At 56.0% G+C, this 14,352-nt stretch overlaps 1 protein-coding gene across 1 annotated transcript in view; it reads right to left on the bottom strand.

Annotated features, from left to right (window-relative positions):
- Positions 1–14,066, bottom strand: part of LOC142027860 (electroneutral sodium bicarbonate exchanger 1-like) — a 37,038-nt gene extending 22,972 nt beyond the window's left edge. Inside the window, exons 1-4 of the mRNA XM_075022059.1 lie at positions 13,968–14,066; positions 13,064–13,396; positions 673–790; positions 19–110 (exon numbers count right to left, since the gene is read on the bottom strand). Coding sequence (XP_074878160.1) covers positions 19–110; positions 673–790; positions 13,064–13,396; positions 13,968–14,066 — 642 coding nt within the window. The remainder of the gene's footprint in view (positions 1–18; positions 111–672; positions 791–13,063; positions 13,397–13,967) is intronic.
- Between the last annotated feature and the right edge of the window lie 286 nt (positions 14,067–14,352).

Genomic DNA, 14,352 nt, shown 5'->3' with positions numbered 1-14,352 from the left:
AAAGCTGACTCATTTCACCTTCTTTCCTCTGAAACGCTCTTTAGTCCTTCTGTGCATCCCAGGGAGTCTACTGTGCTCCCTGGCGTGGCTGGAGCCAAAGCAACGGGTGCCTACAACAGAAATGTCAGAGTCAGCAGGTGGCAAGGGACACCCTGGAGTAGCAGGCGACTGTTTGGCAAAATGCTGCCTTAGCCCTACAGAGAAGATCCCTCTGGCTGGTTTGCATTAGCCCGTTCTTCCAAGGGCCTCACTTTGGAACACAGGGTTCACACGGGTGTGTGACACTCAGTTCGTTTCTGGCAGCTCAGCAAACACGGGGATACCGTGTCTCGGGTAGGAGGGTAGCCCCTGATGGAGCTGCCATACCTCTGACATTTCGGACTCCACCACCGCGTCTCCCCCAGCTTCTTTGAGGACATCCAGCAGAGAAGCGGGTGGTGTGTGCAGCAAGGCTTCTGCCTGGTGGTCCTTGTCTGCTCTGCCTGCAGGGCCACTTTGCTCTTCCAAATGCAGGTCTAGAAAGGAAAAGCACGTGCAGCAAAGTGACTCCTTGGAAGTAAAGCACACCTAAAGCAAAACCCACCCAAAGCCCTACACCAGCTGTCTTCTCGACATTGAGGTTTCTGGTAGCCCAAGCCCCAGCCTGGGACAGCCCTCAGTTCCTCCTCATACCTGTGGCTCTGTCCATGGGGGCTGCCGACTCCCCGGCTGATGGACAGGAGCGGCCAGCCATCTCCTCCACAAAGATGTCACCGCAGTTTTCAATGAGAAACGCCACCAGCACGTTCACCTGCACACATCAAACCCTCAGTCTCAACCCAGGTGCCTGAAAATGTATCACACAGCCCTTCCCACTCCCGACCCTTGCCTCTGCGCAGGAGGCTGTGGTTGTGGGGCTGCTCTTGCAGGCAGCCACCCCACCAGCATTCGCTCAAGAGAGGAGGCAGCCAGGGACCTCTGAGCAGCCAAGCTCGGATGGGCCGGCAAGGCTGCAGCCGGCTGCTCAGTACAGCGCACCTTCTCAGTCACCGCCAGCATGGCCTCAAGGGGGAGCACGTCCTCGTTAGGTGGGCTCAGCAGATTTGGCCCAAGGCAGATGGCCAGGTTGCTGGCGGTCATTCTGCTGCTGGAGGCGTTGTGGCCGATGTGCTGGAGGAGGGCCAGCAGCCGCTTGAGGAGGACGAGATTGGCTCCAGGCAACTTCTCGGCCACCCTGAGGGAACAGGAACTCAACGTTAATAGAGCAGATGTTGCCCACAGCTGTCCCCAAAGCTTGCCCAACACAGGTGGGTTGCGCAGCTTTCCGGGTGCTCTCAGCCAGCGGCCAGTGCTCCTGCGCTTCAGGAAGGAAGCACGGCGTTGCTTCCCAGCTCCTCATTTCACCCAAGCCCAGGCAAGGGAAGGCTCCCTCTCCGTGCCCTTTCCCCCGAAATCTAAGCCCACCGCAGCAAAAGCAAGCTGTCAGAAGACACAGCTTTTTAAGGAGACCGTCCCTTTTCAGGCAAGTCCCAGGCCTCTACCAGTCCCTCCTCAACAGGCAGGCTGCTGCCCACACTTACGCTTTCAGCTCTTCAACCTTCTCCTCCTTGCCGCTCTTCTGCATCGCTGCCATCCAGTCCTCGTAGAGGTCTGTCACGAGGAGCTTGGCGGGGATGCTTCGGAGGAAGTCCTGCAATGCCAGGGGCTCCAGGTGAGCCTCTAAACACTCCAGGCCAGCCAGGAGCTCTTCCAGCTGCAGGTCAGAAGCGCTCACCTTCAAGATGACGGCCAGCAGCAGCGCAGGCTGGCTGCCCAGGTCGACATCCGCACCGTGGTCCAGGGCCTCCCGCAGCTCACGAAACTCTGTCCTGCCGGCAGCTCTTCGGAATATCCCTTCTGTCGACGGTCCTTCCTTGTGCAGGACAGCCAGCATCTCCTGCAGGAGGGGCAGGAGGACAGTTGCTTGGCTGAGAAGCTGCCTTCCAACAGCAGTGACCAAAGCACTGCCCCAGATCCTGCTCCTTGCCCCCCGCAAAGGGGGCTGGCACCAGAAGCGTCTTCTGGGGGTGAAGGGCCCAATCCCCCATCCCCGGAGCTCCTGGGGACACCCACCTCCCCTCTGGAGCAGCGGGAGGGAGGGCTGGGGACCCCCTGCCCAGGCTGGCTTACCTGGATGGGCCGGGGCAGGGAGCCGTCCTCCCCGCAGAGGGCTGCCAGGGGCTGGCCAAAGAGCGCCCTGCTGCAGCCGGAGCCCACCTGCCCTGGCGCCTGGGCAGCGGCCAGGGTCCTCCGATGAGCAAAGGGCCAGGGCAGCCCCATCCTCTTCCTCCTCCTGATGGTGTTCCCTCCTTCCGAAAAGGAAAATGGAGCAAGAGCGTGTCAATGGAGACAGCTGGGCCAGCACTCCCGGAGCCTGCCCTGCCTGCAGCACGGTGCTGAGGGCTGAGGCAGGATGGGCAGGGAGCCAGCAGCTGGAACCACAGCTCCAGCTCAGCGGCTCCAGCTCGGAAGCTCTTGAGAGCCGGCATGCCACCGGGACAACCTGTCCCAGCCCTCGCCCTGCCCTCCTCCAAACTGTGGGCAGCAGGAGAGGCTCTGGGTCCCCGCAGAACCACATCCAGCGGCTGCTGCCCAGCAGGTGTCCTTGCTCGTCCAGGTGACGTCCTCCCTTGGGGTGCCGCACCTGCATGGAGACACTCAAAGGACAAGTGAGCACAGCTCAACCATTTGCAGGACAATGTGCTTCTTTCCAGAACTCACCTGGTGAGCCGCAAAGTCCCCCAGCTTTGATAGATGGGGCTGTCGGTGGCCTTTGCCCTTGCTTGGGACGATCCTGCAAGAAGCAGGCTGCGCTTAGAGAGCAGCCCCGCAGCAGAAAGGGCCACCGGCGAGCTGCCACCCGGCACCAGCAGCCTGAGCGCGGCAGAGCTGGGACCCTCTGCCCTCCTGGGCTCTCTGCCCCACACGGCAGGCTTCCCCCCAGCGCCGCCAGCGAGGATGTGCTGGCATGCCTGGTGGCTCCCCAACCCTCTACGCTCCCCGAGTGGCACCGTGGGACGCTCCCTCCCTCCATCTCTGCCTTACAAGCTCACCCCGCTGGCCGCAGACGCCGGCACAGCCAGAGACGGGTGAAAGGCAGCCATTCTCACCTCTGCCTGGCCCTCCATCAGCCTCTCCAGGCTCCTGGTGCTGAATGTCCTCCACTGGGCAAGAGAGAAGGAGCGGAGGAAGGTGAGCAGCAATGCCTCAGGACCAGGGCTCGGGGACAGAGCCCAGACCGGGGAGACACTCACGGTGTGGCGGCAGCTCAGCTCCTTCTCCAGGGGTCTGAGGGAGGGGAGACGGGTCACGCGGGCTCTCTTGGCTCCTCCTGGTGTCCTGTGCACCGGCAAGGGACAGGGAGAGAGCAGGCTGAGCCCCAAGCTGCCCCTTCTCTCCTGTGAGGCAGCTCTGCCCGAGAGCTGCCCGCAGCCGCGAGGGCACCTCTCCCCAGCTGGGGAGCTGTGTTCCCCCGTCCGGCTGTGCCTGCAGCATCCCCGCGGCTTACCCCAGCAGCGTGCCCACCCACAGCTCCTTCAGCGCCCAGGAGCTGCAGAAAGAGAGGAGAACCAGCGTCAGGACCCGCTGCCCCCCAGCCCGTGGGCAGAGGCGGGCGCCTGTGCAGCCCTGCCCCGTGGGGAAGGACGCCGGAGTGGGACAAAGCCCCGTGGGGCAGGACAGAGACGCTGCCCAAGCCCTGGCTCCCCGTGTCCTGCCAGAGCAGCTGCTTTTGCCCTTCTCTTCTGGGGACCCAAAGGGCACCAAGGGATGCAGGACCTGGCAATGCCCCCATCCCTCCCTGCCAGCGTGCTTCCCGCTCCCTGCCCAGGCTCTGCACGCAGGGCAGAGGCCATTCACAGGATGGCGTGGGCACGGTTGTGAACCTCTCCTGCCCGACCATGGGACGTGGCACCACGACTCACCCAAAAGCGGCAACACAGGAGCCGGTGGACCAGACGAGGATGACGGAGGTCCTGTCCTCATCGCCGCCTTCCTCCTCTTCCTCGTCCCCCGCCGCCTCCTTTCCGCCGCTCAGCACCCACAGCTGGTCCAGGGCCAGGCGGAGCTGTGGGCGCACGCTGGTGCCGCGTCTGCAGAGAGCAGACAGGAGAGGCAGGCGGTGAGCTGGAGGTGACCTCCTGGGGATCCCCCCGGGCAGAGCCCCGTCCCCCACTTGCCCTTGGGACAGACGGACGGACAGCGATGGGCGCCTCCAGCACCCACCAAGGTGCCGGGGCCTGGGGCTGGTGCCGGGGTGTCCCTGCCCCGGGGCCAGGGCCAGGGCTGGGGGAAAGGCGGCTGGGGGAAAGGCAGCTGGGCTCTGAGGGTCTTACTGCAACTTGGCGATCACCAGTTCCTCCTGGAGGAGGAGAAGGCGTCTCTCGCTCCTCTTGCGGCCCCGGGTCAGCCGCACGTCCGCGCTCAGCACCAGCTCGGCGTCGGCGAGAGCCTCCCTGCAGAGCAGAGAGCGGCGGGCATGAGAAAGGCCGCTGCCACCGCGGGTCCCGGCCGTGCCCCCGAGGCACAGGGAGAGCTCACCTGGAGCCGCAGCAGCAGTTGGCCTGGCCCATCCTGCCTGGGAGAGGAGGACCCTCGCCGTGGACCGAGGACGCGGGCCACTCGGCGACAGCGGGGATGGGAGGCGAGGTGCCGGTGCCGGCGAGGTGCTGCTCGGCCGGATCCTGCCTCCTCCCAGCGCTCCTGTGTGCCAGCACAGCTCCGTGCTGCTGTCTCTGGTGGCTGTGGGCTCCAACTGACCAACATTCTGAGCCCAACGACCAACATTCTAAGCCCAACGACCAACATTCTGAGCCCAACGGAAAGTGGGAGGGGCACCCACCCAGTGGGTGAGAGTTCTCTCCAGTATGGCCGTCTCTGCCTGGCACTGGGGAGCCCCGGGCGGGCTGGACGGACCCAGCAGAGGGGAAGGACCGTCTCCCTCCACCTCTTGCCAACGCTTTGCCTCCTGCAGCCCAGGAGGCAGGGAGCCGCCTTTGCCCCAGGGGCACTTTTCTGGCTCGAAATCGCTCCACTTGGCGTCCACCATCACCCCAGGTGTCTGCACAGCTGCTTTCCAGCTGGGTGTCCCCCAGCATTTACTGGCGCAAGGGCTTCTTCGTCCCCAGGTCTCCAGGACTTTGCTCTTCCCCTTGGGGAACTACAGGAGGTTCCTGTCAGCCCCTTTCTCCAGCCTGTCAAGATCCTCCAGGTTGACAGCAGGACCCTCCGGCGCATGAGCCTCTCCTCCCGCTTCTGTGCCACAAGCTGCAAGCTGCCGGAGGGTCCGCTCTGCCCCATCTCCCAGACCAGGGAATGTGAACAGATCCCACGTGGTGCAGCGCAGGGGGGGGCAGACATGCACTTTGATAGGCCATCACTTGTCACAGGAGGTTCAGAAATTTAGGGGAAAAATCCATATTGGTTTGGGTATTATTTACACAGTGCTTCCCCTTTGTATTCCTGCAAGCTATTACAAGGTGTTCAAAATGTCTCCTTTTTCATTTGAATGTCACAGCTCTTCACAGTGCTGATGTTGCGTGTAACACTGGATCAGGTTGTACTCTCGCATAGATTGTTAGGTAGTATGTAGCCTAGATTATTAGGGAGAAGATAGCAGATTATCTGCATTAATTGTGCTAACACCAACGACAGAAGGTTGTGTCTAGCTCTTGAGCCGAAGGATAGAAATCCAAGGCGTCTATTGAACGCAGTGGGCTATTGATCAGCAGATTGAACTCACCGTGTTCAAAAAAGAAAAGGTACGTGAGAAAGGCGTATTCCATCTTGACTGCTACAATGCGTGGTTTTGTAGGTATGAAGATAAATTATCCATGCCCCTCCCGCCACCCCCTTCCAAAAAAAAAAAGGACTAGAGAAAAAAGATTCAACTTCTGGAGCAATGGGGCTTTTAATAGCCAAGTAAATTTCCCTAGATCATTCCCATTCGATGAGCCACTTTGCCTTACATTCTGCCTCTACTTGGTACCAACAGAAGACTCGGTACCTGTGCCATGCTACAGGAGACGTAGAATTTCGTGCTGATCCAGAGCTTTCCACCTACAGCCAAAACCGGGGCGAAGCTTTCCTCCACCTCAGCCACTCCCTGGTGCCTCTTCCCCAGGGAAAGTCTTTCCTCTGTCACTCTGTGCTCATAGCTGGTCACAGGCAATGCAAGCCCCAAGCCTCAGCCACCGTCCCAGGTCACCAACCCCCTTTAGCCATAAGCAAGCTCTCAAACTCCTTTGCGGCTGCAGGAGAAGGGTTGTTAATAGAAATGGATGCACACGGCACAGTCTATTCCAGAATAGCCACAGCGGTTAAAAGCTTTCCGTGTCCTGGATTGGTGGTTTTCAGGACCAGCTCCTGGGTGCCGTTGCACGAGGCTAGCGATAGCTCTATTTCATGCAGGTAATTCAGGCTTAATCCTTTGTCCCCACAGGCCCAGCGGCACAGAAAGTCACCGTGGGCTGTGTTTGAGCAGCCTGCTCCACTGGACTTGTGGCAAACGGCCGCATCCTTGCTCTTCTGTTGTCCGCGTAGGGTCCTGGTCAATACCACAAGCTGTTTTCCCTGGAAATGACCATCGTGGCTAAAGACAGACTCCTCCTTGTGGACGCCAGCCAAGCTGTGGGAACGTCTCTGGCACCCATGCTGTGCCAGCTTTCAACCCCCAAGAGACTGGAACTGAGGCGGGTCCAACAGGAAGAAAATCTGCAATTTTCACTGAAAGAGGGGAGCGACCACCGGCACTGAAGAGCCATTCATATCCTGCCGAAAGCCACAGGGAAATGCAATGTGTGGTGAGCTTAGGCAGGAATACTCCTGTCCAAGGAGCAGCACGCTTGGTTATTAAGGCTTTATCACACTTGGGTGATAAGGCTTTATCCTTGGCTTTCCCGCCGTGCTGACCGCTGTGGCTGCTGCCTGTTCTTTCCTGCCATGCTGGCTGCACCCACCTGTGGGGCTGTCCTTGGGAAGGGCACCAGAACCAAGAAAGCCCCTGGGAGAGGGGCGGGAAGAAGCTTTTCTCCAGAGATTTGCCAGAAACTCTCCAGAGCATCCCTTTTCCAGCCCATGAGATGCTCTGTGTGACAAGGGAAGGTGCCCGTCGGTCCAATGGATGAGGCCCTGCAGGGCTCCCATCAGGGTCCTTTGACCTACCCATCTTCCAGCCACCACTCCAGGGGCTGGGGGTCTCACGAAGGGCAGAGCCCTGTCCCCCACCTGCCGTTGGGACAGACATTGGTGCATCCAGCCATTAAAACCTGCCGAGGTCAGCTAACTAGGAAAAAGAGATGAGCCACACTGCGCATGCCCAAAGGGCGGACACTATGTCAAGGATAACATAAATAAGTATACGATTAGAACAATATAAGCTTGCCTTGCTGTAGGTAACGATATGCACGATAGGCAGAACGATCTCCCATGCATCCAGCGCTGCAATAAAGAATGCCTGCTTTCTAAAACTCCAAAATTGAGCCTCAGAGAGTTTCTTCGACTGGCTTTTTCGGTTACACACCCCTACCTCTGACTGGCAGGACAGAAGAGAAGATCACTCGGGCACCTGTCCCTTTCACTCGTGCCACTCGAGTCCTGCTTGACCTTGCCCGGGTTTTGCTTTACCGTGTCCTGGTGCCCGCGTGGAAAAGGAGCAGGGGAAAGCGGTCTGTGCTTCGAACCAGCGTGCCAGCCTCCCCGTGACATCCCGGAGCACTCCTGGGCGGTCAGCACCACAGGGGCCTCCTATTTCTTCTGGCAAAGTCTCAGCTCCTCCTCTCTTGCTTGCTCCTCCTCCCCCATCCAGATGCTCCTTCTCTAGGTGGTGGAAAGCATATTCTGCTTTCCTTGACTTCCACATGGCCCCTCGGTTTCCAGCAGGCTTCCCACCAGTGCCTCTGCAAGCCTGTTCTTAAGTGCAACCGAAAGGAGAATTTTCTCTTTATTATTCCCACACCTCAGAGGCAATTCTGCTTTCACTGATCTGAATGGAAATTTGTGAGTAAAGATGATGTTTAGATTTGTCTGCAGTGCCACAGTAGACTTCACAGGGCCCTGCCCACCTTCAATAAATGTCAGCTTTGCGTTGCGGTTTTCACTGGAGTGACAGCTACTGAATTGGAGAAGACCCATGGGAGAAAATAAACTGATGACAGAAGTTTTGAACGATGGGCTTGGGAACCACAGATGCGCGTGTTTATGGAGTACCTCTCTTTCAATCTCCTGAGAGGATTTTTTCCTCTCATCACCTGAGTAGGATGGAAATCTTTTCGGTCTGGTGGATTTGGTATTTTTAACTTCACTTTTTACTGTGTTGCGAAAAAAATGCACGCAGCCTTACCGTTTACATCCCACAGTGTTACCCGCTGGGCAGAAACGTCTGAGGCTTTCACATCTGTTCCATACCTCTGCTAACACTCTGCCAGTCTTGATCCGGTCAAATGAGAGCAGCTACTGCGAATAACGTTCTCGACTTCCCCATCTCCTCACTCTGGTTTTCCTCTGTTTCTCAGGCATATGCTTTCTCGAGACTGCATATGAGGGTGAGAGATTACTAAAGTCCTTCCTTATTCCTAAAGGCATCTGAAAACTCTGTTAGGAGTCACTTGCTGTAAGATTATCTCCTGAAGTCATCGCAGAAATATCTAAGATTTCGCAGAAATTCTTTTGAGGCTCAGGAAGGTATGATTCTTTTCTTATGCTCAGTTTCACAAAAGTCTCTGTAGCCTTGGTCTCATCTTCTTTAATGCTACGTTTGAGGATTAGTGGTTCTCCCAAACAGGGTGCCCTGCTGTTGAATTAGCCAGGCACAGCACAGAACCCTTGGTCTGGCCACGGTGAATACTTTTTTGGATAGGCTCAGATGAGCACAGTGAGTTTATGTTGTTTCAAGGATTTGCTGCAACATCTGTGCCTTTTTTGACCCAATACTGCAAGCTGTTTAAAGCCATACACTTCCCCCCCGCCCCGCTCCAATGAACCAGTCTGAGACTCTGTAGAGCACAGGATTATTGCACTATAATATAAGGTATTAATATAGCAGCAAAGCAGTCTTCCTTGCTGGAATACCTACCTAGCCTTCCTACCACGATAATATTGTTTCATAATGGGTGTACTGGAATGAAGATGCTCATAAATGCAACGTGAATATTTGCTGACTGCAGGTATTTTTACAGTGCTGATCCCTCTAATATGGAGGCAGATGTAACAATAGTCACCCGTGTACTTCTACGAGCCTGTGCAATGTTTAGTTTGTTAATGGGCTGGAGAGTGATTTCTGATGATGATTCATGCCTTATCAGAAAGGGAAGAAGTGGATGTGGAAAGGGCAGGAGAGACTGGGAGCTTAAGCTTATAAATCTTGGTAGCATCTGACAGTTCATCCAGTCTCAGTGGAAACTGTTTGGGAACAGCGCTAAGCACTGGATCTCGGTGAATGGTCAGAGTCGGGTGGGAGAAGGCACCGTGGCTTTATTCAGATCTTCCCTTCAGTTGACTTCAGTAAGAGTGGACGAAAACCCTCTTGCAAAGAAGCACTTTTGCATCTTCCTCCAGACTTTGAGGGGTTTTGCCTTTTGATTTCTACTAATGGACAGTCTTTAAAATATTTTCCCCTGGAAAAGTATATTGATCTATGTGTTCCTTACTTATCGATGGGTGTTGCCATTAACTGTTTAGATAAAGAAGCTCTGTTGTATCAGAACCACTAGAGGAATATTGTTACAGAACTGTATGGAAGTGGTGGTATAATTTAACTATGATTGCTCAGACAATCGTAGCAGGTTATTTTTATCAAAAGAATTGGTGCTGACTTGGAGTTGCTAACACTTATGGAAGGTCATTTTATGAAGCATAAATCATGGGTAAAACAAGTGTGTTAAAGGTGATGGTAGGATGGGATTCAATGTGAGCCTTACAGGCCAGGGGAGATTTCATAAAGCAGACAACCAAGTAGATGGCTTCCTTGTGAACTGGTATGCATCTGGGATTAATTTAGGGACTAATGCCATTGCACAGTTGTGGCCTGATAGTACATTTCCCTTAAAGACATTTTTAAATAGGAAGCTGAGGATTCGACTCAATTTGTACAAGTTCCTGTTTCCTCTGAGAAATACTAAGGTTTTGCTCTAAAACTAAAAGATGCCCAAGCTGAAAGAGCCTTAGCTTTCAAACAAAATCAGTGCTTTCCATGGGAAACACCCACAGACTCTTTAAAGATATTTTTCTAGAGCCCTTCACACATCCTCCGCAAAACTACTCCTTTTTCTTCCTAAACAGCTCTATTGGCAGTGTAATTTCTTCAACTACCAAAACACGGGTTTGAAATGCAATTGCTAAACTGCTGTGCAACTTTGGACAAGGCATCTTTAATTTACTTTCTGTCAAATTCCAACACAGTGGGAAAAACCTGTTTCTTTTTCTCTTTTCACATTCTGAGTGAGAGTAACATAGTTCAGCTGGAAGGGACCTACAAGTCCCTACTAGTCCTCCTGCCTGACCGCTTCATGGCTGACCAAAAGTTCAAGCATGGTATTAAGGGCATTGTCCAAAAGCCTCTTCAACACTGACAGGCATGGGGCACCCACCACCTCTCCAGGAAGCCTGTTTCAGGGTGTGACCACCCTCTTGGGAAAGAAATGTCTCCTCACGTCAAGTCCAAACCTCCCCTGACAGTGTGGTAGCAAATGTCCCTTGGTGCCTTGGTAAGGAACGGTGAGGAAACCGTGCATGCTCTCTACATCTCTGCAGAGTTCCTGCAGAGGGAACCAAACCCCTGTCTTTCACCTCTGGCAGCACCACAACCAAAGGAACGTCTGTGGCCTAGATGCCCTCATTTACAGAGTCTGAAGGTACAGATCCATTTTGGCACCAACGCACAAAATGGCAAGGAGAGTACCTCTCTTAATCTCTCAGTACTCAAAATACTAAATCCTAAAGGAAAAGGAGACTTGCCAGGGTTTCAGATAAGATCTGAACATCTTCCCACAAACCGAGGTAGGCAAAGAACTCTCGGAAAGGTTCAAGTCACAGGTGAGCTGTGGAAGTTTCACCCATGGCTGAAGCGCCTTTGGTATCCCCTATAAACACGGCCAACGGGTGTGTTTAATAGAAAGGCTGCACAGCTGGGTTTCAGTGGGACAAGGGGTTGTGATGGCAATAGCAGCAATGGGCTATTTTGACAGTTTGGAAGAGCTGTCTGTCCTTTGCCTGGCTGGCCTTTGGTCACGGATCCAAATGGTCCACGTCTGAATACCACCAACCTTTCCTTCCACCACACCGGGGTCACCTCCGCGCACTTGTTTCTCAAAGCCTGACTTACTTCCGTGGCGGGCTGTTGGCACCCACCATCCCAACCTATGGCTCTGGTTACGCTTTGGCTTGCCACCAGGCTGCGGCTGCCGAAATCACCCCCCTTACGCCCCACGAAAAGGGGTTGTGTCCAGCCACATCAAGTCCCTGCTCCTCCTGGCTGCGGGGCCACATAGGCTGTAGCTCTGGCGCAGAGAGGGGACAGCGAATAAGGGCGGTCTCTGCGCTGCACGCTTGGTTCCTGCCATGACCCGACAGAAGAGGAACAGCACCAGGCGTCTCCTTGCGAGCCGAGTGGCAGAGGAGGCGCCAGGGACACCCAGCAGCTGGGCCCAGGGCATGGCCGCCAAGGGCAGGGAGAGACCCCCGGGCCTCCTGGGCACAGCGACAGCCCGTGCAATGATTGCTGGAGGTGACTTGTCGGTACGACGCACGCCCCCCGCCGCCCCTCAAGGGAAGGTGAACCTCCGGGGAGGAACGCAGTGCACACATAAAGGATCGGTTCCATGGTGGCTCCCTAAGCAACGTGACCTGCAACTTTGGACGTCAGCAACACCGGGGAAGCTTGGTACGCTGACTCTGAAAAGTAACACGGAGGGTGGAGCGGAGCCGAGACCCCGCGGCCAGGCTCTGTGATCGCAGGGGTAGGCAACCGGAACGATCGGAATGAGAGCGCTTGGTCCCTGCATTGAATCCACTGAAGCAAGGAGGTAAAATAACGGCGGTTCTGTCGAGCTAACGCCCTACACTTCTGGTTTCTATCACACGTGCCCACTTCTGGGGTACTCACACACAACAGCAGGTCTTTTGGGTGAACTCTGCTCATTATAATACCAAAACACACCTCCACCCCCAAAGGTACCCACCTCCAAGGTGCGACCACCCCCCCACTGAGCACATGCTCTGAATTTTCTCCAGCGTATACCTTTAAAAGCAAACCGAGAGAACTTTATACCAATCAAAGGAAAGGTATGTATGACTAGAGTCACTCAAGCTCCACCGAAAAACTCAGAAAACATAAAAGGGCTTAAGAGAGGAGAAATGTCAGGGAAGACACCATCACAGACAAGTCGGGAGGACATCGCTGACTTCTGGGATCAGTCGATGAGCTGAGCCTCTCTCCCCCCCCGCCACAGGGATGCCTATTGCATGAGATTCAAACACTCGGCTGTACCGAGTGCTTCCCCGGGAAACTTAGAATTCTTTAGAGCTCTTTTCTTTCATCATTTCATGCGCTTGTAGGCAACTGTATTGCCACCTGCACGTGCTTTGCAGACAGTCTATTTATCACGGGCAATCCAAAAGCACCTGTACCGTTGCTTTAATAAACTGCGCTGCTCATTCATCTAGTCGTGATGAAAAACAAAAGAAAAGAGAAAGCCCCAAACCCAAACGTAAAGGAGCCTCACCGCCGGAGGACGAGCTCTCCTCTCTCACAGCAGCCTGGGGGAACCACGGGCAGAAGAGGTGAAGCCAGCCCTGGGCTTGGGGTTTGAGGACTGCTCACCGCTTCCCCAGCCACCCTCCCTGGGTGGCAAACTGCTGCAGCACGTTGAAGGCAGAGAGCAGGGCCCAGCTCTGCACCACCAGCGCTTTGCCGGGACACAGGCAGCCTGAGCAGAGCCTGGACCTCCCCGTCCACCTCACCGCAGACAGCCAGAGCACACCCAGACACCCAGGCATCCTCCACGTGGAGGCCACTTCCCACCCCGGCTGGCCAACGCGACGGGCTGCCTACCTTCTTCAAGGACGTCAGCAGTTTGATGCTGACGAAGCCCATCTTGTTCTTCTGGACATGTTTCAGGAGGAAAGCATCCTTGGCCAGGTTCTCGTCAGAGAGCTGGAATTCCACCTGGGACACAACCCTCCTGACCAGCTGCCCGTCAGGGATGGCGTAGCTGCAGTCCAAGAGATCAGCCCCCAGAACATCGCTCGCATCGCAGAAGCTCCCGGCAAAGCAGCAGGGACGCGGGTGTGACTTGGTGGCCTTTGGGATGTGCAGCACCGCCCGGTCCCAGCCACAGCGGTGCAGATGGCAGAGTGTTGAGGAGCGGGGCGGCTCAGCTGCGCTCTGAAATGAAACGGAGTTTTATGGTTTTAGAAGCGCGCTTGCCTTCACACCCCCAGCATCGGTCCCTGCCACAAGTTACGCAGCAGATGGCCTTGCACAATCTTGCAGCCAGAGGTGCCTCACAAACAGAGTGCAATCTCTTTGATTAACAGGATACAGGCCAGGAGAGATCTTTGGCCTCCGGTTCACGGCAGTTGTCCCGACTCCCCAGGCCACACACTGTTCGCACAGCGGGAGCGAGAGGCCTGTGTCCTTGGTACCAGGGTGTCCTTGCTAGTGCCGAATCCTCCAAGCACGAGGAGGGGATGTACTAGCCCCATCCCTGGGGTCCCGTAGAGCGCAAACAGCCCCAGCACCCCGACACCGGACGTTGGGCAGAATCCAGTGCTTTTCTGGGAGCACGCGGCGGTGGGTACCGTCTCCTCCTGGGTGTCACGCACCCAGGGAAAGCGCCGCCCCCTCCGAGGGGGATCCAGAGCTGCTGCTTTTCCCATCAGGAGACTAAAAGACCTGACAGCACTACTGGAGCAAGGGCTGGGGGAAAGCGTGCCACCGAGCGACACCGCGTGACCTTCCTTTGCGCCCTCGAGGTCCTTTTTCCTATTTCTGCCTCGCTCCGGTCAACGCAGCGAACAGAAGCACGGGCAACAGTCACAAATGCATTTGCCATCTGGCGCAAGGAGGCTGCGGCTGCAGCTTGGTCCCCGCTCGGCTCGGCTGCATCAACTTGCTCTTCTTCCCCCACCGGAAAAATACTGTTGAAAGCAAAGAGGATTTGCACCCGCAGACCCCGGGAGCCGCCTGTAGGCCCCAGGGGCACCCCAGCCTCCCTTAACCCTTTCCCTCCCCAGGACGAGCTGGGGAGGCTCTTGGGGGTGGGGCGGAACACAGGGAGCCCCCGCATTCCTTCCGGGGAGACGCCAAAGAGTCCTTGGCAGCCAACGGCCAGAAGGGAC

The sequence above is a fragment of the Buteo buteo genome, unplaced genomic scaffold (genome assembly GCF_964188355.1).
Source record: "Buteo buteo unplaced genomic scaffold, bButBut1.hap1.1 HAP1_SCAFFOLD_74, whole genome shotgun sequence".
Classification (NCBI taxonomy): Eukaryota; Metazoa; Chordata; class Aves; order Accipitriformes; family Accipitridae; genus Buteo; species Buteo buteo.
The sequence above is the reverse complement of the archived record's forward strand: the minus strand, read 5'-3'. Positions and strand labels throughout refer to the sequence as shown.